The sequence below is a fragment of the Physella acuta genome, unplaced genomic scaffold (assembly GCF_028476545.2).
Source record: "Physella acuta isolate Inbredline_101_S28 unplaced genomic scaffold, ASM2847654v3 ptg001329l, whole genome shotgun sequence".
Classification (NCBI taxonomy): domain Eukaryota; kingdom Metazoa; phylum Mollusca; class Gastropoda; family Physidae; genus Physella; species Physella acuta.
The window spans coordinates 247,689-269,610 of NW_026732844.1; the positions used below are offsets into that span (position 1 = coordinate 247,689).

General features: G+C 34.9%; 1 protein-coding gene and 1 long non-coding RNA gene across 6 annotated transcripts; one reads left to right on the forward strand and one right to left on the reverse strand.

Moving 5' to 3' along the window:
* The first annotated feature begins 1,222 nt into the window (after positions 1 to 1,222).
* On the forward strand, positions 1,223 to 21,767 carry LOC131958485 (uncharacterized). Of its 3 annotated transcripts, none has more exons than XR_009389241.1 (3): positions 1,223 to 1,273; positions 20,458 to 20,745; positions 21,661 to 21,767. It is a non-coding gene; the product is annotated as an uncharacterized LOC131958485 (long non-coding RNA). The 3 variants fall into 3 exon arrangements; XR_009389243.1 differs by lacking the exon at positions 1,223 to 1,273 and adding an exon at positions 20,182 to 20,231; XR_009389242.1 differs by lacking the exon at positions 1,223 to 1,273 and adding an exon at positions 20,204 to 20,253.
* Positions 4,558 to 15,922, reverse strand: LOC131958484 (uncharacterized). 3 transcript variants are annotated; one of them, XM_059323561.1, is made up of 8 exons: positions 15,884 to 15,922; positions 10,059 to 10,195; positions 9,535 to 9,697; positions 9,027 to 9,139; positions 8,580 to 8,766; positions 8,339 to 8,475; positions 7,725 to 7,879; positions 4,558 to 6,620 (listed from the first exon to the last, which is right to left on the reverse strand). In XM_059323561.1, exons 2-8 carry the CDS (start codon positions 10,187 to 10,189, stop codon positions 4,780 to 4,782), a joined length of 2,727 nt encoding a protein of 908 aa, XP_059179544.1. In that variant the 5' UTR covers positions 10,190 to 10,195; positions 15,884 to 15,922; the 3' UTR covers positions 4,558 to 4,779. The 3 variants fall into 3 exon arrangements, with proteins under 3 accessions (XP_059179544.1, XP_059179546.1, XP_059179545.1); XM_059323563.1 differs by lacking the exon at positions 15,884 to 15,922 and adding an exon at positions 15,568 to 15,682; XM_059323562.1 differs by lacking the exon at positions 15,884 to 15,922 and adding an exon at positions 15,324 to 15,392.
* Positions 21,768 to 21,922: the final 155 nt, after the last annotated feature.

Here is a 21,922-nt window from a genome sequence, read left to right on the forward strand (position 1 = left end):
GGCGCCAAATTGAAAGTATGTCCCCAGGCGCCGGGAAGGGTCGCTACGCCTCTGCAGGCAAGATCCACTGTTTATAAATATTTATAATAATCCCTACAACCTCTTCCCCTCTTCCAATAAAGAATTAATTGCCTGGGCATGTTTTAATTGATATTCAGTGATATTGCCTAATTAATTAGTTATTCGAAACTTCATTGATCATTCAAAACAGCTGTTCAGTTGAATTGTATGCAATACCATAAATATGTATGTACTATAAAAAGTAGTTTTCTCAGCAATTGATTTAATAACCTAATTAATGTAATTAGTCCAAACACATTATTTCATGTTAATGCACTACTTTGAAAAGAGTTACTGTTGAGAGAAATGTATACATATGATATACACAAATGGTTATAAAAAACCATTACTAAAATTCAATCATCAAAGCAATAGTGAAAAGAAAAATAAACTGCTTAATTTTGCTCTAGTACTTAAGAACCATTTAAATTAATTGTATACAATTTCTACTGTATTAAAGTCACATACTAGTCAACTTCTTAGACCTCTTCTTATGAAGGGATTGTGTAATAAAAACAATATGAGCGATCTTAAATTTCCCCAACTCAAGTTAGGTACCCAATGAAGCTAGGTAGGCTCAGGGACATTTTACATACTCAAGCCTTGGAACTGAACTCGAGGCTTTCATGTTATCAATCATGTCCTATTGCACTTGACCATATCATTCCACCTTACAGTTGTGTTAAAGTACTTTTTAAAACAGCCACAAAGTCCCCACTTTTTAATATAATGAATTCAAATAACTAAAACGTAGAACAAAAGCAGATTTAACAACTTTAGAACCACTGGTGTAGAAACTATCAAGGATGATAAACACATTTTCTCATAAGCTAAAACTCTAGCAGTGCTGTATGATTCCAATATACAACATACATTAACCTGACATTTATAATTTAAAAAAAACCAGCTGTTCCCATTGTTCAACATATGTAATATCAATGCTGCTATTTATTCAAATTATGTTCAAAATGAACATAATAACAATAATAAAATCACAGGATAAATGGTGAAGATTGGTAAAAAACACAGTAAATTATCATACAATACTAAACTTTTCTCCCTCGTTTATACAATTATAGAGGACCATAAATCTCAGACCAGGAAAACCGATGAGGTTTAGATGAACTATATATACATGTCATGTTTATCATTTTCCCACCTATCTTATTCTACAGTACCTAACACAACTGGAGGGATTTAATAGTGCTAAGAGGTAAGTAATAGTAATAGAAAAAGTGAACAAAAAAATGTCTGTACAAAATGAAGTAATTTGAAAATGGCACGCAGTAATATTTTAAAATGTATGATATGAAATGAAATTCAATAGCCATCACAATTTTCAGCTTGCAAGTTGACTTGTGTATTGTTATAGTGATATGGAATGTTTACTGGTCCAGTGGTTATAGGTTTTTTATCGTGATTTTTTAAATGTTGTCAGCTGGTAAGAGGCTTTTAATAATAAAAAAATAATATAGCTTAACTTTAAGTGATAACTTTTTAGCTAATTTACCAGAGGAGAAAAATTTAAAATATAATTTATTTTTTGTGTTAAAAGCAACGCTAAAGCAGTAAAACAAATTCTTTTAACTCAAGCTATTTATGATGTTAACATGAAAGTAATTGAAATAAAAACCCAATATTAACATTTTTAAACTCCTCAACAAAAGATTAAACTGGTGGCAATTACAGCAATGTAACTGTAAGCAATGTAACTTACATTAGGGACTTTTTTAAAAAGCTTTTTTGTTCAAAATAAGTTTGTTTTTTCCATGTCGTAAAAAGGATGCATAGCCACGTTTCTGACAACAATTCAAAGGCAGGCCAAATTTGAGGTTATTTTAGGTGAAAGTTTTAACGCCTTAAGGAAATATTACTATACATAAAAATTTGAATCAATAATATGTTTGAGTGGAAAAATTTTCTCAAAGGAAAAATAGAATTTGCTTTTAAAAAAATTGAAGGTTACATCACTGTGCTAATATATAACAAATGTTTCTAGAAATTTTCTATACAACTCCCACTTAGAAAAACATGTACATGAGTTCCAATTATAATCAGTACCATACTATTTACTTGCTTAAATCACAATTCATTAATACTGATGAGTTATTAGTCCAACAAATGCTTTATCACTTTTTAAAAATTCAAATGTATCTAAAGATTTTAATATTACTTTACAAAATCCACTTCATTTTAATGTTTTATAATAGTATTATTAAGGGTTAATAACTATAGTGAATGAGCCTAAACTAAGAAATTGTAGTCAAACATGTTAAAGATTAATTTTGAATAGGATATAAAAAAAGCAATCAATGACAATGAACAATATCAAATTAAATCATAAATAGTGAAATGAACATTTCTTTGTTCGATTTTGAATGGTTTTGAATTAATGACAAGTATTAAGTGAGTGTAATAACTTAAAAAATTCAAACTAAAAAGTTCAAATACAAAATACATTGCGCTTCTTTAGCAAAGACGGTGCAAGAATTAATTTTTTCAAGCTATATCCATGATTACAGCAAGAAAATAACCAATACAGCAACTGATTACATGGTTACTTATTACTATTTTTAAAATTGTTCTTTTTATATATTAGATTTAGAGTTTTAATTCACAAACTTTAATTAATAATTCTTTTTTAGAAGTCAAAAAGTGTGAGCAGTTACAGTTAGTGTATTTCAACAAAAGTGTCAAATGATTTTACATAACTTACACTGAGTGAAAACTAAGTCTTAAAAAGTGAGAGCCACTTTTTGATTTACTGCTCAAATGAAAATAGTGCTTACTGGTTATCGATGTACTCAAAAAATTCTACAAATGTTGAAGCGCTAGTTAAAGAAGAAAAAATCAACATTTCTGCTGCCTAAAACAAACTTTAACTGTAGTTTTCACACATTTTTTTTTTTTACACTAGAAATTGAAACAAATCCAATCAAATCACTAAAACAAATAGTGAGCTAAATATTTTGATTTCAAAGCGATCATACAGTAAAATAAAAAAAGCTTCCGTTCTTTTATTAATTTAATTCTGTTTTTTAACAATGTGTTAATGAAATCACAGTTAGTGCATTTCAACAAAAGTGTCATTCAAATGATTTTACACAAGTAAAAAAAAATATTTGAAAATATGGCATTTGTTTTAAAAATTTTATAAATATATATTTAACTAAAATATATCAGTGATACAAAAATAGCACACCATTCTTCATTAGGATTAAGGTAGCAGTATTAAACAAATGTAACTAGGCTGCTTTGTTAAACCAGAGAAGTTGTAAAAATAAACAGAATAGAGGACTTTGGACAAGTGTTAATCATAATCATGCTTAAACTATTAAAACTTCAGCAGTATTAACAGCTGCAAGGTTTTGTCAAATTATCTTCAATGGAATTGTTTAGTCCATGGCATTCAAACATGCCAAATACAATCATTCTTACTTTAACATGAGGGTCAGTAGAATGGGTTTTGTAAAGAAGTGTATTTGTAACTAATCCATATATATATACACACATTCATACACACATTGATTAACTTTCAGGAAATAATTGAAATCAGTGTAAATCTATTAATATGAATTTAACATTCATATATGAGTATTTTAACGGTAGAAACACACAGAAACACATTCATTACAATGTAACTGATTTATGATTGCTAAAAAGTAAATTCAAATTGTCTTATAATCAAGACAACTTTTTTATATAAATAAAATGTTCAGAAACAAATATACCATACATACAAAATTACCAAAGATTACCTGAATAATGGCCAAAAAAAACTAAATATGTTTAACTACTGTAAATTAAGAAAAACAAAGTGGATAATTCAGCACTTTTATTTAAAGTGCACAAAAATAAAAATGAATAAAGTAAATGTTCAAAAGCAATAGAATCCACCTGCCATTAATCTACAAAACTTTAATTCTTTTTTTTTTTAAGGGGCTAAATATTGTAGGTGTTACATAATGGTTCAAGGTTACAACTTCGTGAATATTAAAAGTTGTTTTTAAGCCACATTCAGTGACATACAGGTTAGTGTATGTGCCATTTTGCAGTCATGTTCTTAAACCCTTGTGGATTTTTCTTGGGACTTCATAGAAGCTGCTTTGTTTTAACAATGATACAAAAACTAGGTGAATACACATCATAAAAACAATTAACAAAATAGTTAACTCTACATGTGATAGCACACATATTAATATAAGGCTCAGAAATATTCAGTTTTTAAATGCTAACAGATCAATATCACAACAAAACAGATGTTTATCTTTTTTCATGAAGCAGTTGAGACCTACTTAACAAGTGAAAAACAGGTGTTATAACATTTAAATTATTTTTAAAGAAATTAGTGAATAAATCCTCATATTTAAAATAAAAATTCATTTAATTGTAGACTAATTTTTCTTTAATTGTTTAATTTCAGTGATGACTAATTAAATATATAAATATATAAATATGTATATAATAATTTCACATGACATTAACAAGAATGTCCGCTTTAAAATAAAAGGTGAAAATCTAGACCTATAAAAGTGCAAAAGTTGTATCTGTAATTATTTAAACAGGTGAAGCAACAATTTTTATCATGCAACAGCTCACGATCGTACCGAGATTTAAATGTGGAGAGAAAGAAAATATTTACATAAAATAAATAACTTAGGTACCATTATTGATTAGATACAAACATCTACAAACGTTACATTCCATGAGAGGCATTGTTCAAGTCTTTGGGGGACTAGCTGATGGTGAGATGAGATCAAAATGTATTGATGTGTCAATCATTTTCAGACGAACTTTCCGGACTTTTCTACGCGCGCTGGTTTCGTTAGATGAAAGTGAAGTGGACAGCATGGAATCAGAGCTGCTCGCGTGAAGAGTTCCATGTTTCATCTTTTCAAAAATATTTCTATTCCCAGTGCTGTTACCAATGTCCTTGGCAGGACATATAGAGGCCCCTCGATGAGGAGGGGAAAACCCTGGGTCTCCATCGCTGTCATCGTCCCATTTAAACTGCAGGTTGGAGTTTGGGCAGTGGGCGTTCTCCGCACGTATCTGTTTCTTAAGCTCAGGGTCACGTTTCATTCTAAAAATTATCTTAGGCTGCCTTCCACTTTTTCCCTGAACTCTCTTTATACTTTGATCTTTCGCTGAGGATTTTTTCAAGAAAGTGTCTTCTTTTACACTGCAATGGTTAAGTATGTGGCTACTCAAAAGCTCTGGGTGGAGGTCCATTCTAGTCAAAACTTCTTTACCGTTATCAAAATTGTCTTTCTTCATTAACAAGGGTGGTTTCCCATACTCATCTGTGCTATTCCGCCTGCGGTATCTAAACCCATCAGACTTAGAAAACAAGTCTTCACCATTCCTAGAATGATTAAGTAAACAGAAGGGTTTAGAGACACTATCAAACTGGTCTTCATCAACAGATTTCGACCTGCGGTGAGATAAATGCAGGTCTGGGGCTGTTGGATCAATAAGATTAGAAAATATTGTATCAGCGCTATCGTCGGAAGACCTCCTTGAAACAGAAGGGGAAATGATAGGAGCCTCTGGTTCTAGAACAGGAGGGTCTTGGTATGTCTGATTACCGTCATTTAAAGATGATTCCATAACAAGATCCGTCAAGCGTTGAGCGAATGTTGATGCCTTTGCTACTAGAGAGTTCAGCTCCTTGGCCAAGTGAACTGCTCTTTCATGTTTTTCTCCTAAAAAGTTTTTAGAGCCGGGGTAAGGCTTTTGCTGCCCGTGTAAGCGAGGGCTCTGCCTTACAGGTGTTGAAGGGGCTTTGATAAGGGAGCCAGCTGGTGAGAAATGGTCCCTTTGTTTCAGTGAAGATGACTGAGCTTCAATTGGAATGAGGGGTGGCAAACTGCTATCTGATGAATCTGTTCTTTGATCCCTTAGCCTACAGTGGTTCATTAGCTCATTTCCTAACCTGTCTTTGTGCTTTTTTAACGAAGGCGAATTGTCTAAAAAGTCACTCAAATTATGACTGCGCAGTTCAGCATCAGTATATTCATACCCATCATCTGCAGTCGGATCACTGCTGGATTCTAATTTCAATTTTTTCCTTATAGGTGTCGAGCAATCTAAAAACTTATCTTTTATTGTTAAAGCATCTAAACCAAGTTTTTTGTTCGCTATATCATCATCAACTTCTAACGGTTCTTGCTTTACTTTAACAACCTCAGGGGAATGTTTTATTTTGTTCTGTGAGCAGTATTTTTTCCGCGGGCTCCTTCGCTTGCTTGAACTATTCGATTTTCCTAACGAGCTGCTTTTACTAGAAACTTCTTTTCGTATATTTAAGTGTGAATTTTTCTTTTCAAAGTCATTTCTACTTATAGATAATGAGGAGCTGCGTAGATATTTAGAATCTGATAGAACACTGCCAGGTGAGGATATCTGAGATTTGCCTGGGTCTGGTGGCTCTGGTAGAGGCAAGCCATTGGAGATGATGATTTCAGCGTCATATCGGGTGATGCCGCGCTTTTTTAGCTCTGCTGGTGTTAGAAGGTGTGACTGAGATTCCATATTCTTAGCTCTGTTGTCCCAAGACTCTGTCAAGGAGAAGAAGTGTCATCTACTTTACAAAGAGCAAGTGAGAAGTGTCTTAATTTAAATGAAGTATATATAGCAGGAAGTGAGTTACTGTTTAAAAGGGATAAGCAGTCTACATATAAGATGAATGGATAAAAATAAATTTTTGTCTTTAAAACAGATCTAACTTCCGGCTATTGTGTACAGGAGAATTCAAAGTTATAAACACAAAGCTAAAAAAATTATGAACTCTCACGTCAAAAAACAGTCATGCATTAATTTAATTTTAAAATGTACTCATAACTTAATGGGTTACTAATGCCAATATTTATCATCATGTATTATATTTTTAAAAGATATCCTGTTTCCTTATCCCTTATTAACTAGGGGTGGACTGGCCACCAAAACAGGCAGTAATGAAGGTGGGCTGCAAAGTCAAGAAGATATTGTGTACAGGAGAATTCAAAGTTATAAACACAAAGCTAAAAAAATTATGAACTCTCACGTCAAAAAACAGTCATGCATTAGTTTAATTTTAAAATGTACTCATAACTTAATGGGTTACTAATGCCAATATTTATCATCATGTATTATATTTTTAAAAGATATCCTGTTTCCTTATCCCTTATTAACTAGGGGTGGACTGGCCACCAAAACAGGCAGTAATGAAGGTGGGCTGCAAAGTCAAGAAGATATTGTGTACAGGAGAATTCAAAGTTATAAACACAAAGCTAAAAAAATTATGAACTCTCACGTCAAAAAACAGTCATGCATTAATTAAATTTTAAAATGTACTCATGACTTAATGCCAATATTTATCATCATGTATTATATATTTAAAAGATATCATCCTGTTTCCTTATCCCTAATAACTGGGGGTGGACTGGCCACCAAAACAGGCTAATTGAAGATGGGCTGCAAAGTCAAGAATATATCCGCCTATGTCAGTCAATGTGCTTGGGTGTAAAAAGTACACTCTGAAAATTTAAGTAGGGAGGGGACTGTTTTCTTTTAATTATTTCCCGGGCTTGGACACAGCCAACCCACCCCTGTTAAGAAACACTTGAGTTAATCACTAAGGATAATGCAACAATTATTATTTAAATGCGTGAACAAGTACTGACCACTGGGTGTAACAATAACTCCAGAAAAATTAGGCTGGTTCTCTGATGGTTTATCTTTGAGTCTGTTGATTCTATCATCAGTGTCTCTAAAACTATACCCTTTCTGGGAGGACAGGTTCACTGGTTGCTTAGGTCTGAAGGCCCCCATGTGACGCCTAGAAAAAAATAATCTCTAAAGTTATTTATATTCATTAGCCCAGGAGAAACTTACAATAATTGAAAACAGTATTTCCAATTGCATCTTTCTAGTAGATCCATTAAAAATTTACATTTATAACCATTGTAACTGTATCAACTGGTAGCTAGTATATATGACTGGTAAAAATTAATGATAATGTATAGACCTTGCATTCAACGAGAGCAAATAATTTGTAATAAAAATACCTGTAAAATAATTATAAAATTCAGAAATCAAGATACTGATTTCATTACAGTAATCAAACAAAAAATTAAAGCAATTACTTTAAAATGTACGCAATAAAAAAGTAATGTCAAAGGAGAAATTTTTTTATACATAATAAAAAATATACCAATAGGCTTAACCTGCTTAAAAAAGTGCAGTGAAAATTGGAGTTATGAACGCTAAATTGTATAAATTATTTCTCTCTACATACCTCTCACATGTGACACATTCACACATGCAGTTGCCGTCTCCAAAAAAATCTTCACCATAAAAGCATGTTATCTCTTCCTCTGGCTGAATATCACGCAACACTTTTACACAGGCTGTGTCCCTCCCAGTAGAAACAAACTAGAATAAAATTAAGCAGAAATAGTTACAAAACAGCAAGTTCAAAATTTATTTTCAATGTACATAAAAACTTCATAATTTTAAAAATGTGTGACAATGCCTACCTTACAATTGGGTCTGCAGTCATGATTAATAAATGAAGCTGGCCCAAGCCAAAGCTGGGCACAGTTTTTTCTACAAGAGTACATGACACTAAAGTCATTTTTCCCAGTCTTTAAAAGCTGGGATTCTTCTTTGGAGCTAAGTTCTGCTATACAACCCACTAGCATTTCAATCTTGTCATTTTTATGCCTGGATTTTAAAAATAATGTTAGAGCATGTTAAGCTAATCTAAAAATGTATATAAATTAATAAAGTTAAATTCTAAAATAACAAGAGTGATAATTATCTGTTTAAAAAATACAAAACAATGCCCATTTTATAATTCCTTAAAAATTATGTTAAGAAAATAAAGAGAGAGACAGGCTGGATGATAGTAGTTTTAAATTTCTCTCTCACATTAATGCCCAATTTAACATTTTTTAAATAACAAAGTTATGTTAATTCTGTACCAATGTTTTGTAGCACAAAGCTTGCCTCCAATTCGCCCTTCCATAGAGTATCTATAACAAGGCAGAACTTCAAACCCAGAAATAAAGTCAAACATCTGAAGGTAGCGATATGTCTAAAAGAGATTAAAAGAAAGTAGCAAAGCCATAACATCCCTTCTTAAACAAATATAAAATGTACAATAAAAAGCTGAAAATTTTACCTTGATTTTATAATTGATTTTCAAATATTGAAAAAGTTTACCATTAAAAACAAATAATAAATTAAATTATTTTTGTTATGTGTGCAAAGCTAAGTTGATAGAATCTGCACTAATAAACTTTAAGAATTACTTAAATTTACAATAATTTTAACTTTTAAAAGCTCTAACATATAATACTTTTATTCAAAAACTTATCAAATGGTAAGAAATTATCTCTAAGATGAACAAAAGTAATTAAGATATTCTGGTAATCACTTTATTATTAACGATTCTTGAAAAAAAATCCAAATTTTATTTAGCCTACATACATGTTCTTCTAGCAATTTCTTTTGATGGTTAGTTCGCCTGTAAGGAGCTGTGCGTGCAGAGTCAACTTCAATCAAAGCTTTTAGTGTGGCTTCATAATTCCTTGAGATTTTAAAACGTGCCACAATTTTTTTCAACTCTTCTTGGCCACTTAATGGTGAAAATCTGAATGAAATAGTAAAATGTTTTGTAAGACAAAATCTAATGTTAAAATATTTACTATCAAATTTGAGTCCTGTATGATAAGTGATTTTATTTATCAACTTATTTTATCTCCATCTTCACTTCCTTAAACTTTCTGATTATTTAATACTGTAACAATCTGTAACAATGTTTAAAGTATTGTTTACAAACTAGAAAATGGTATGTCTTTTTTCTAACATTATAAAACTGCATCTTAATGACACAGTCGTATTAGAACAGTGACCAACTACTAATGTATATTAAGCTAAAAGAGGCTGAACATTAATTATCCTACATTTAATGTTTAACATAAAACTTCAGACATCTATTTATGTAAATGTACCTAATATTCATTTTATGTGTCATAAAGCCAAGATAAGGATCCAAGATCATGCCTGTACATAGATCATCAAATTCACAAAGCTCTGCCGATGTCATCCCTGTGGCAGGGACAAATCTGCCCCCTGATGCCATTTTTACCTGTGATGAGAAAAAAATCAATTATCTATATATATAATTCTCTTCTTGGAGACGCTAGAAAACAAGCTGTAAGCGAGCTCCCTACCATCCCACCCCTACATGGTCTGGTGAGCTGTGGTTCAAGCTAAATGTTTACAATCGTAGAGCCGGGTTTAGTGACGGCTATTAGGGGCAGATAATTTAGTTTGAAAAGATTTTAAACTTACGGGAGGTAACTAAGAGGAGGCTGCTTTCACGGGGGGGGGGGGGGTGTAGGGTAGGGGGAAGGAGGGTGGGGGTAGTATCGTCCTTAACGACCTACTGGTAGTGTTTTAACGCAAATATTTTCAGTGGCAGCATTGGTACTGTCGAATTCATAAATTATGAATTACTGCAAAGTAGAAAATAAAACAACCAAACTAAATAGCAGCGCATGATATGCCGCGGGTCGGCTCGTGCTAATTATTTGAAAGTCACATTAAATTATAGGGACGGAGTGGTCTAGCGGTAGAGAGCTGGACTGCTAACTCGTAAGTCTTGAGTTCGAATCCGGGTTCAAGTCAGTAGACCGTCCCTTAGTCCACCCAACTCTGATGGGTACCTAACTCAAGTTAGGGAAAGTAAAGGCGGTTGGGCATAGTGCTGACCCAGTAGCGTACGCAGGGGGGGAGCAGGGGGAGCGGCCGCTCCCCCTCTGGCCATTTTCAGCAAAGTGGCGCCTTTTTGGAAACTTTTTAAACTCAAAGTTTTAAACAATGATATTTGTTAAAAAAATATTTTTGGTCGGCACATCTATGTAAATCACAAGATTTCTTTTCATGCAGCAATGAAAGCATTATTGTACTAGTCTAGTAGTGTCTACGTTTACAACACTTAGTCTTATTAACAGCTGCATCAGTTTGCCATTCTAAAAATAACCATTACGATGCATTGCAATGTTTTAAAAAAAAACCTCTACATGTAGTACCACTTGGCAAGAGGGGTGTTACGTTTACGGCAACTGTATAATGTATTTGCTTACGAATAATTGAATTAGAAAATGTTATACATAAAACTGCACACATAATTACTTTATATATACAGTTTGAATCGTGTGATTAATTAAAAAAAAATGCAATACAGAAACAAAAACAAATGATGTGGCACCTCTATGAACAAACTGTGTAGTGGTGGAGAAATTTTGACAAGGTCAAAACCGTCATCACGATGAAGTAGTAGTATTCTTACAGTTTGGGCGATAGTGATAACGATTACAAATTATATGAAACAGTTACAATCCCCATCCCCCATGGACCCCTCTGTAAAAAAAAAATTGTCAAAATACCACTGCTACTTATTTAAATCTATTTCTGTAATATATATTTGTGTAATATATATTTGTGTAATATATATGTATGTTTAGAACAGTCATCTAAAAACTGACGCTATGTTCAATCTGAGTTGGTTATCTCCCCCCCCCCCACACACCTCACCACCACAATTGTGTAGAGCGACATTAATGTCACACCTAGGTATACACTGGGTTGGATAATTGACCTAAAGTGACCGGACAGTAGTGAATGAAGTTGAACCCCCCCCCCCTCTAACTGATCTGTTAAGTACATGTAGAAAAACGCGAAATAATGTACCAAAGTACCATGCCGCCAGAAAATTAGCTTTTTAAACGTAAAACTCTGTGAATATTGTTTTTGCAATTACCAGTAAAATGGGTGTGTGATCAATACAGTGATCTAACCCATACCTATCACTATGTTAAAAAATTATCTTTAAAGAACACAAAGAAACAGTAGTTAATTAAAACACATGACCTGAACTAAAAGACCAATACTTAGTTAAATGTAGGATGTTATTCAGAATGTTTTTCTAAACTATCAAAAAGCGTGGTTTTATACCAACTCTGATTTTAAAAACTTTCATTACGCTGTAACACTTTTGCATTTATGATGAAGATATATTAAATTCTGATTATAGACAAAAACAATCTGTAACCACGAATAGTGTTAAACAATTTCATAATATTCTAAAGTAATTATTTATTTGTTTTGACTTTTATAATTAAATGTGTAGATATGTATATATTTATATTATGAGAGTGATTATTTCCCCTGTCTCACTTGTCTTAAATATTTTCAGGAATTTTTTTTACAAGAATTACAAAACAGATTGTGTTACGTTCATTGTTTTTGGTTGTAGTGTGTGCATATTTTTTTTTTTTAGATTTATACAATTTTTGTTTTGTCGGCCTACATAGTGTTTTTTTTTTCTTATTTCTTCAGAGTGCTACTTTCAATTTATTTTACATCATAGTGAAGCAATGACATACAGCTAGTAATGACATACAGCTAGTAATTATATATATATATATATATATATATATATATATATATATATATATATATATATATATATATATATATATATAGCCTACATATATATATATATATATAGCCTACATATATATATATATATATAGCCTACACACACACACATATATATATATATATATATATATATATATATATATATATATATATATATATATATATATATATATATATATATATATATAATACACGTATATAGAGCGTGTTAAAAATTCGGCGCCTTTTTTTGCTCATTTCGCTCCCCCTACAACGAAAACCTGGATACGCCTCTGTGCTGACCACACTATCTCTTCATATGCCAAGGTCACAGAAACAAGTGGACTCTACTAGAGGGCACTAAAGGACACATGAAATATCTTGTGCATTAAGAAACTGAAATCAGGATTTAAAAGATACAAAAAGTAAATTAAACTGTGTTTACTTTTGGTGTGACCCCTATTCACCATATTTAAAAAAAATGTGTTGTCTCCTTCAGTTCCTTTAAAGACCAAGGAAAACTTAGAAAAATTTAAGAGTAAAAATAGAAGTTCGCCAAACCTGTTTTCTATCATGGTTTTATATTATCATTTTTTTTACATTTATATAATAATTTATGATGAATGAACATCAAAATGTTTTTCACTGTAAACTACACCAATTTAAATAATATCTAGTAAGAACCTAATGGTTTTTATTTCTCTCAATACAAAAATAGATATGCATGAATAAAGACCACACAACAATGTTGTCAAGCTAAAAACTGAAATTAACTATTTTTAATTTTCTTTTTTCTCTAAGGAGGAATAATATATTTATAAAAATTACTCATATTTTTCCTAGATGTAAATTTGTATGGCTTATTTGTGACTTGAGTCCCACTTCTTCAAAGCTGACCCTAGATTCAGGACAAAACTTTCACACACAAAAAAACCCCACATTATTTCTTTATTTAAAACCCAATTTATGTGACATCACATTAAAATTCACACTTTTGCATTTCAAAAAATAATTTTAGAAACTGAATTTAGCAGTTATTTTGCATTTATAACATTCTATTTTGTAAATTGATCAATAATCTCAATGTTGACTGAACTTGGAAAATAGCTCTGAAAGAAATCTCTGTTCTTTAACACAAAATTGCAATTTTGAAAGGGGGGGGGGGGGGGGGGAAAGGTCTACACTGTGAGATAAATTTAAAAACGTGACATTGTTTGAGTATGACTCATAAGCAATAAGATGTCATTTCCACTCTGAGTCCAGACAACATGATAAGTGACAGCCTACTTCTAACTTTCTACAATAATATAAATTTTGCACTTCCTGGTCTAGTAGAGACATTGAAATAATGAGTTTGGTGATTGTCAACTAAAGAGGTTTCTTTACTCTAACATATTTTGAAACAATGCTTATTATCTACTGTGATGACGCAAATTATACGCCATAGAGGTCAAGCAGATGAAAGCAGAAACAGAGCATAGCGTAGTCAGGTAGACCAATAGAATTGCAGGAGATGACCGGTCATGTGAGACGGGCAGATGACCACTGAAGTACGTGTCGGCAGTTAGTAGGTAGTGCTAGAGGAAAGATGTAAAAAGTTAAAATGTAAATAGTGTTAGAGTTGGTCATGGGAGAAGTGCAGTGTTTCTTCCAGACTTTTTTCTCGGGGGGGGGGGGGGGGGGGGGGGGCTGAAGAGATGCCTGGAAGAAACTCTGGAGAAGTATTAGTTGTATTTAGATAGTATTAGTAGAATTCGAGTTTTAGTTGTAAATAGATAGATGTGTAAATAAATAACAATATTCTTATTATCTTGAATAGGACTTGTGTTTGATTCCACACTGTACCAGGCATATATAAGAAGGTGATCCCCAGAGAAAGAATATATATATTGTATGCTCATGACGAAACTAACTGATATATAACTTTCTCAAACCCGGCACCACATCTATGTTTAAGAAAAGTTAGCAAACCTGGCACCACATCTATGTTTAAGAAAAGTTAGCAGAAACCAGTTAAGTAAAATAACAGAATGGGATTAATTTTAATAATGTAGTTGAAGCAGTGACTAAACAATATGGGGTAGGCCTGAATAACGTAGTTTGTAGGTGTTGTGTAATATTTTTCTAATGATTTATGTCAATCATTAATGCTATAAGTATAATAATGTCTATAAATTTTTAATTGATTTCTTAAAGCATAGGGTAATTTTCTTCTGAGATCTCAACCAATTCTGTTCTTTGCACAGTGAAGAAGATGATTCATTTTATGTAATTTATGACTCTCTTAGTCCAGCTAGGAGGTCATGAAACAGAAATTAATCCTACTATTGCTCTTTTTTAAAGACATTTCTCTTTCAAACTTTCAAGCCCTCACCTGTTTTTAACCCACTATAAAAACGTCACTATGTAGATAACATAGACAAGCCTAACTGTTTTGAAAATTTCAGCCCAGCAGAGATAATATGTTGTTATTTTTTTAACATCCTAGTCCAGCTGTGAGGAGATCAAAGAGAAATTTGTAGCACTGCACTCCCATTAAAATTTCTCACTTCTTAAAATTAAAACAAAACCATTATGTGGCCTAACATCCAGTTTTTTTTACCCTATTCATTGCAAGTTATAAGACCCGGACCTATAGGCTATCTATCTGGGACTATTAATTGTAATTGTATCTAAAAAAAATTAATGAACTATTGAACACAAATGTTCCCAAAATCATGGATCCACATAAACCTAGAGTTACTTAAAAATTGAGAACTCTTCAAAATTAAGCTAACATTGGAGCTTACATAAGATTATTAGGTATAAATCTAACTATTAATAACAATCCATAGATCTGCATTTTACTTTGTCCAACTCTCACTTTTTTCAGTAATCCAATGTTTACCTTTGACCTAATGACCACTGACCCGTCTAAAAAGATTAAAAATGTTAAAGGAACATACACACGGAACAACTTTTAACTACAAGAATAAAAACCTCAGTTTTAAAAATAATGGAAAATATTTATATATCGCATTAAAATTAGCACACTCTGTCAGCCAGTTAATTTTTTTTGTTGAGTGTGCATTCAATTTCTATGACACACAAATAACACACGTCTAATCGTAATTCATGTCAACAAAATTATTAGATCAAGCAAGCTCAAGATAAGAACTCAGTGCCGGAAGATTTGATTTTGAATGTAGACTAGATTCTAGTCTTATTTTAAAAGGCAAGGGTTTTTCATTTTTTAAATGTGTGTCGAATTAAACAGAGCATATGTAATTATTTTGTTAGAATCAAATAGTGCTAAAAGAGTATTCGTTTGATTGGCTTTAGTTTCTAAAACAGTGGAACTGTAAATTACCTGAGTTCTTTTTAAGTTAAAACTTCATTTCAGAGTCGTATCACAACCCAAAACAAATATGGGCTCTGCCGTTCTAAAAAGTAGTACATAATGGTAGGGGATAAAAAATGTAATTAAAAATATACGTTAAATATAAATTATGCATTTAAAACTTTTTGAAGTTCATTTATGTGCTGAAATAATTTGTACAAGTTACCTAGACTACTATTTAAAAAATCAAACTTTCGACACTTGGTGCAATAATATAATTAGACACCCAGCCAAACAAATGTAAAAAAGTAGGTCGTTACGCACCGTTTTAACAAATTTTATTTTAAGTATTGGCATATAGAATCTATATATATGTATATATATATATATATATATATATATATATATATATATATATATATTATATATATATATATATATATATATATATATATATATATATAAGCCTACATAGAGGCCTATATATATGCTTGAGCAAGCAAGGGCTCCACAGTAAGATGTAATAATGCTCCCATTTTCATGAATTCATACTATTCCATGTTTCTTTAGGCTACATAATAGAACTTTTGGTTTAATTTTGTTCCTTACTTTGACTCCAGTCCTAGGGACTAGTGTTAACCCCTCCCCGGGCATAGGAAGCCCCCGGACGAAAAAGAAAATCTATAATTTATATTTAGACAAAATGTAATCTTTTAACCAGGAATTCTTCCGGGCATCTTTTCGGGAGGGGGGGGGGGGAAGATCCGCCCCGCCCCCCCCCCCTCGGTAGAAGGTCTACCACCAACCCCCGCCCCCGAAAGAAATGGAATTTATATAAAAAACATATACTTTTACCATAGTCCGCCACCCCCCCTCTCCAGAAAATGTCCACCCTCCGAAAATATTAAGTGCCCCCCCCCCCCTCCCCGGAGGAAAAAAGAAAAAAGTCTGGAAGAAACACTGCTTTTTAAACCATGTGTGTGTTTGTAAACCTCCCCCCCCCCGGTAATTTGTAATTTAAGTGCGCTCCTCCGAAAGTTTCAGCCCCCCCCCCCCTTCCCCTCGGGAGAAAAATGCCTGAAAGAAACCCTGGACCCGCCCCCGAACGAAATGGAATTTATATAAAAAACATATACTTTTACCATAGTCCGCCACCCCCCCCCCCCCTCCAGAAAATGTCCACCCTCCGAAAATATTAAGTGCCCCCCCCCTCCCCGGAGAAAAAAGAAAAAAGTCTGGAAGAAACACTGCTTTTAACCATGTGTGTGTTTGTAAACCTCCCCCCCCCCCGGTAATTTGTAATTTAAGTGCGCTCCTCCGAAAGTTTCAGCCCACCCCCCCCCCCCTTCCCCTCGGAGAAAAATGCCTGAAAGAAACCCTGGACCGGTTTTAAATCTGCGGAGTTTCCAGCAACGTCTGTCAGTATGAAGTATGATTGGGTCAATGAAAATATAATTGTCTTCGAAACCAAAAACGTTACATTTCTCGATCAGGGTTTCGTTCAAAACATGTTTCTCCAGGGGACACTTTAAACTTCCGGTGGAGCACAATTAAAATGTCAGAGAGGGGGCGGGGGAGCAGAGTTTCTTCCAGGCATCTCTTCGGGGGGGGCTTTGCACCCCCCCCCCCCCCCGAAAATTTTAAAACCGCCCTCCCCCCGAACGGAATGAAATGTATATAATTTATATAGAAAATATATACTCTTAACAGTGTCCGCCCCCCCCCCCCCCGAAGAAAGTTTACCACCCCCCCCCCCCGAAGAAAGTTTACCACCCCCCCCCCCTGAAAATTTCAAGTGCCCCCCCCCCGGAGAAAAAAGTCTGGAAGAAACACTGGGGGGGGGGGGGAGGGAGACACTGGTTTAAGTATATATTTTTTAAAGTATATAATTTTTTTTTCTTTTCTATTTGGCCCCGGTGGAGGGTGATTTACGTGCTACTGGGGGAGGGGGGGCGGGGTTGTTGACATTGTCCGGAAAGATGCAAGAAAGAAACTCTTGCTGCGATACTTCTATTAAAACGACGTGCTCCCAGTTTAGTGCATGGGGTGGCCTATATCAGTATCAGCTACGTCGACAATTATCTCACGTCCTCAGCTTCACTAATAGATCCAAGCATAAGATGATCGATATCCGATCAGTCTGTTTTAATTGTGTTTCGTCATCTTGGCTCGGTCCAGGGGCGTAGCTAGGATTTTTGGGCCCCTCTGCAAAAATTATCAGTGGGCCCCCTTCGTCAGCCTTTAAGCTACAATTGAGTTCAACTAAAAAATCAACTGCTACTTATGATGGAGGCTGAGGCGTAGCGAGGGGGGCGGGGCGGGGACGCGGATCGCACCGGCTAACACCATTTTGGGGGGGGGGGGGTGACACCAAGGCTAAAAATAGTAAAATATATAGAGAAAAAATTGAGGGGGGTGCAAATCGAAAGTTTTGAGGGGGGGGGGGGGGCAAATCGAAAATTGAAAGTTTGTCCCCGGGAAGAGTTCGCTACGCCCTCTGGGGGGGGTGACACCATTAAGTGCCGCACCGGGTGACACCCGACTTCACTACGCCACTGGATGGAGGACATTAAAAAATATAAATATTCTGTACATTTTATATTTTATACGTCCTGATTGTGTATTTATACTTATATTAGTATGTGATTTTGTAAAAATGTTACAGACTTACAGTTAATTTGTTTTTTTTTTAAGTAAACAAGCACAGTAGTGGTTATAAGCTGAGGCAGAGGTGCGGTCCGCATCGGATGCAGAGGCGTAGCGATGGGGGGGGGGGGGCAGGGGGGGACATATGTCCCCGGGCGCTGACCTTAGGGGGGCGCCAAAATGGGTTGTAAAAACAAATTAAAATGTCATATTAGCTGCATTTTTGCAGTTTGAGGGGGGGGGGGGTGCAAATCGAAAAGTTGAGGGAGGGGGGGGGTGCACATCGAAAGTTTGAGAGGGGGCGCAAATCGAAAATTTGCACCACAGGGGGGCGCCAAATTGAAAGTTTGTCCCCGGGCGCCGGGGAAGGGTCAATACGCCTCTGATCGGGATGACAACATTTAGGCGTGACACCATGACAAGAAATTGTAAAATTTATTGTCAAAACTAAGTTGTACCCAGATAAAATATTAAAAGATTATATTTAGATCTGGGTTTGTTTTTTTTTCATGCTTTTAATTTTGTAAAATGATTAATAATCTGATGGTGGCGCGGGTTGGTCCACACTACCGCTCAGACGCACTTGGGCGTGCTGTATGAAAGCATTGAGTGTATGTTAATTATTTTCCGTAATAGGTGTCAGTGGCGTAGCGGGAAGTGACTGGTTACACTACCGTAAGCAGTCAGATGCAACCTCTGTCCCTAATGTAGAATACTTGTGTGATTGGTGTCATCTGTACGCCGAGGGCTTCGAAAGCCGCCTCTGTTGCAGTTTGACTGTTGAATCAAGTAGTATCCCTGACCCTGCAAGGCACCCAATCAACGGATCTCGTGCACTCGGGTAGCCGCAGGGTAACCGTTACTACTGTTGATGCGCTGGAGGACACCCATTATTAGATTTAGTAATCGATTTTAGTATCCCGAATTATCCCTAGTGTATAGCGCTCATTAACACGAATATGGCGCCGTAGGTGCTCATTGGGGAGACCAGGGTGCACCGGGTTACACGACCGCCGAGGTGCCGGCTGATGCAATTTGAACGCTGAATCAAGTAGTAACGCTGACGCGCTGCGCCGGACACCCCAATCAGGGACCCCAGGTGCAAAGATAGCTGCGGGGAAACTCTGGGTGGCAAACTGCACCGCCTTACTGCCTAGGCGCCGCCCTCCGAAATAAAATAAAAATTTAATGGCAGAAACTTTCCCAAAAGTTAGAGTATCTTTCATGCACTTTTTGAGGAAAAAATGTCAGGGGAAAAACACTTCCTTTGGAGTATTCTCAACGATTTCCCAAAGTTTCTTGGCGATTGGATGAAAACCAAAAACTTATAGTGTTAGTAGCGCCATAATGTTTACAGATTAATTTGATAAAAAAATTGAAAGTTCATTAACGTAAAGATATAGTGATATTATTACGGATTAGCCCTGTTCGACCCCCCCCCCCTCCCCCCCCGCCCGCCCCCCCCCTCATTGAATCCCACTACTTGTAAAGTAAGAAATGACTGGGGGACTTTTTGGAACTTTAAATTATTTCTACAATAGAAAAGAAACCTGAATTTTAATTTTATTTTTAAAATTATTTGTATAAAACATAATATTAAAATTCCCCTATGCCTTGCTTACACTAGCTTTTGGTAGCTACGCCACTGGCTCGGTCGCTTTCCTTGTCTCGTGTGCAGTTAATTTTATTTCGTTAACAGTGTTGGTCGATAATGAAATGTGTCGATGTTCTAGTTTGTGAACGAAACATTTTTGGTGATATTATATATATATATATATATATATATATATATATATATATATATATATATATATATATATATATATATATATAATATATATATATATATATATATATCTCGAGCTATTATTTTATTGTGCATACTGAACTATACATCTCAAATTATTAGATATCATACTGGACTATTGGCTAATGGCTAAATTACTATACATCTATAGATACCGAACTACGCATCTCGAGATAGCGAATACTCCTATGCTACACACCACAGTCCATTGTGACCATCTGGACTGTAAATCTCAAGTTTTTGCTGAAGTTTATAGTTGATCGCCGTAGTTCTACCAGAGGATGCCACGAAACGTTGAGATCAAAGCCAGAGTCGCAGACCTCCAGAGCTTAATTACCAGGACCCGAGATCTGGCCAATGACCGAGGGTGTTCTGATTGAACAAGAAGACACTTTTTATAACGTTCCCGCAGGGGAGGCTTAAGCTGAGAAATATTAAGGTTAGTATTATAGTTATCTCACGTTAGGGAAGGAAAAGGTTTCTAATCACGGTACTGATCCCATCATCCCTTCCAGTGGCGTAGCCAGGATCGTCCTCAAGGGGGGGGTTCCAATTTTTACCCGGGGGACAAAACTTTCGATTTGCAACCCCCCCCCCTCAAACCTTTCGATTTGCACCCCCCCCTCAAACTTTGATTTTGCACCCCCCCTCAAACTTTCGATTTGCACCCCCACCCCCTCAAACTTTCGATTTGCACCCCCCCTCATACTTTTTCTATATACCGAGGGGTCCCTATGGGGGGTATGGACCCCCCCCCTAACCCCCCCCCCCCCCTGCCTACGCAACTGATCCTTCATATATCGAAGTCACAGAAACACAGAAACAGGTGAACTCTACTTCACTTGCAAAATGGGCCGTCATGTTCAAAAAGGGAACTTTACTTATTATAGTTATTGAATAAACTACATAGCTTAATTAAACACCCTCATAATGATTCCCTAGTGCAGTTGTGGTCTTATTTTATAAAAGGATGTTTCTTTTTAAAATATTAATTACGTTGGGTCACATGTAGCTATAGTCTACCGACACTGATAATTTAAAAAAGGTCTAATTAAAAAAAAATTAAAAAATAACTGCAACAACCACGGGGTTTTCCCCCCAAAAAATTACTTATACAAAAGTGGGATGTTACACTTTTTTGACCACCTTACTACACTTCGTCATTAAAATCCGAACTCTCTCGCTTCGCTTGAGTGTAGCGTCCATTTATGGATGACACCCCCCCCCCCCCCCCCCCCCAAAAAAAATCTCCCTATGTTATCTATCTATCGAAAGTATCATTTTTTAAACCATAGTAGTAATTTTTAACAATATGTCGTTGAGCCTATTTATAATCACTGTGTTTAAATGGTAGGGGGAACCAGGGCTGCTAATTCAGTTACGACAGACCAGATCAGGCTGGGCCGAAGTTATCGAAATTTCATATGGCGCAGGTGGACGACGTAGAAAATATGAAGGTAGGCAGACGTTATAATTTCCTTTAGGCTTACATATTACTTTCATACGTTGCTAATTTTAAATGTTTTCTTTCATTACGGATCTGTCACTTTAAAAAAAGAGATCCATCATTCGGCTGCAATAAACATACAATAATTTGTAACGAATATTCGGAATAT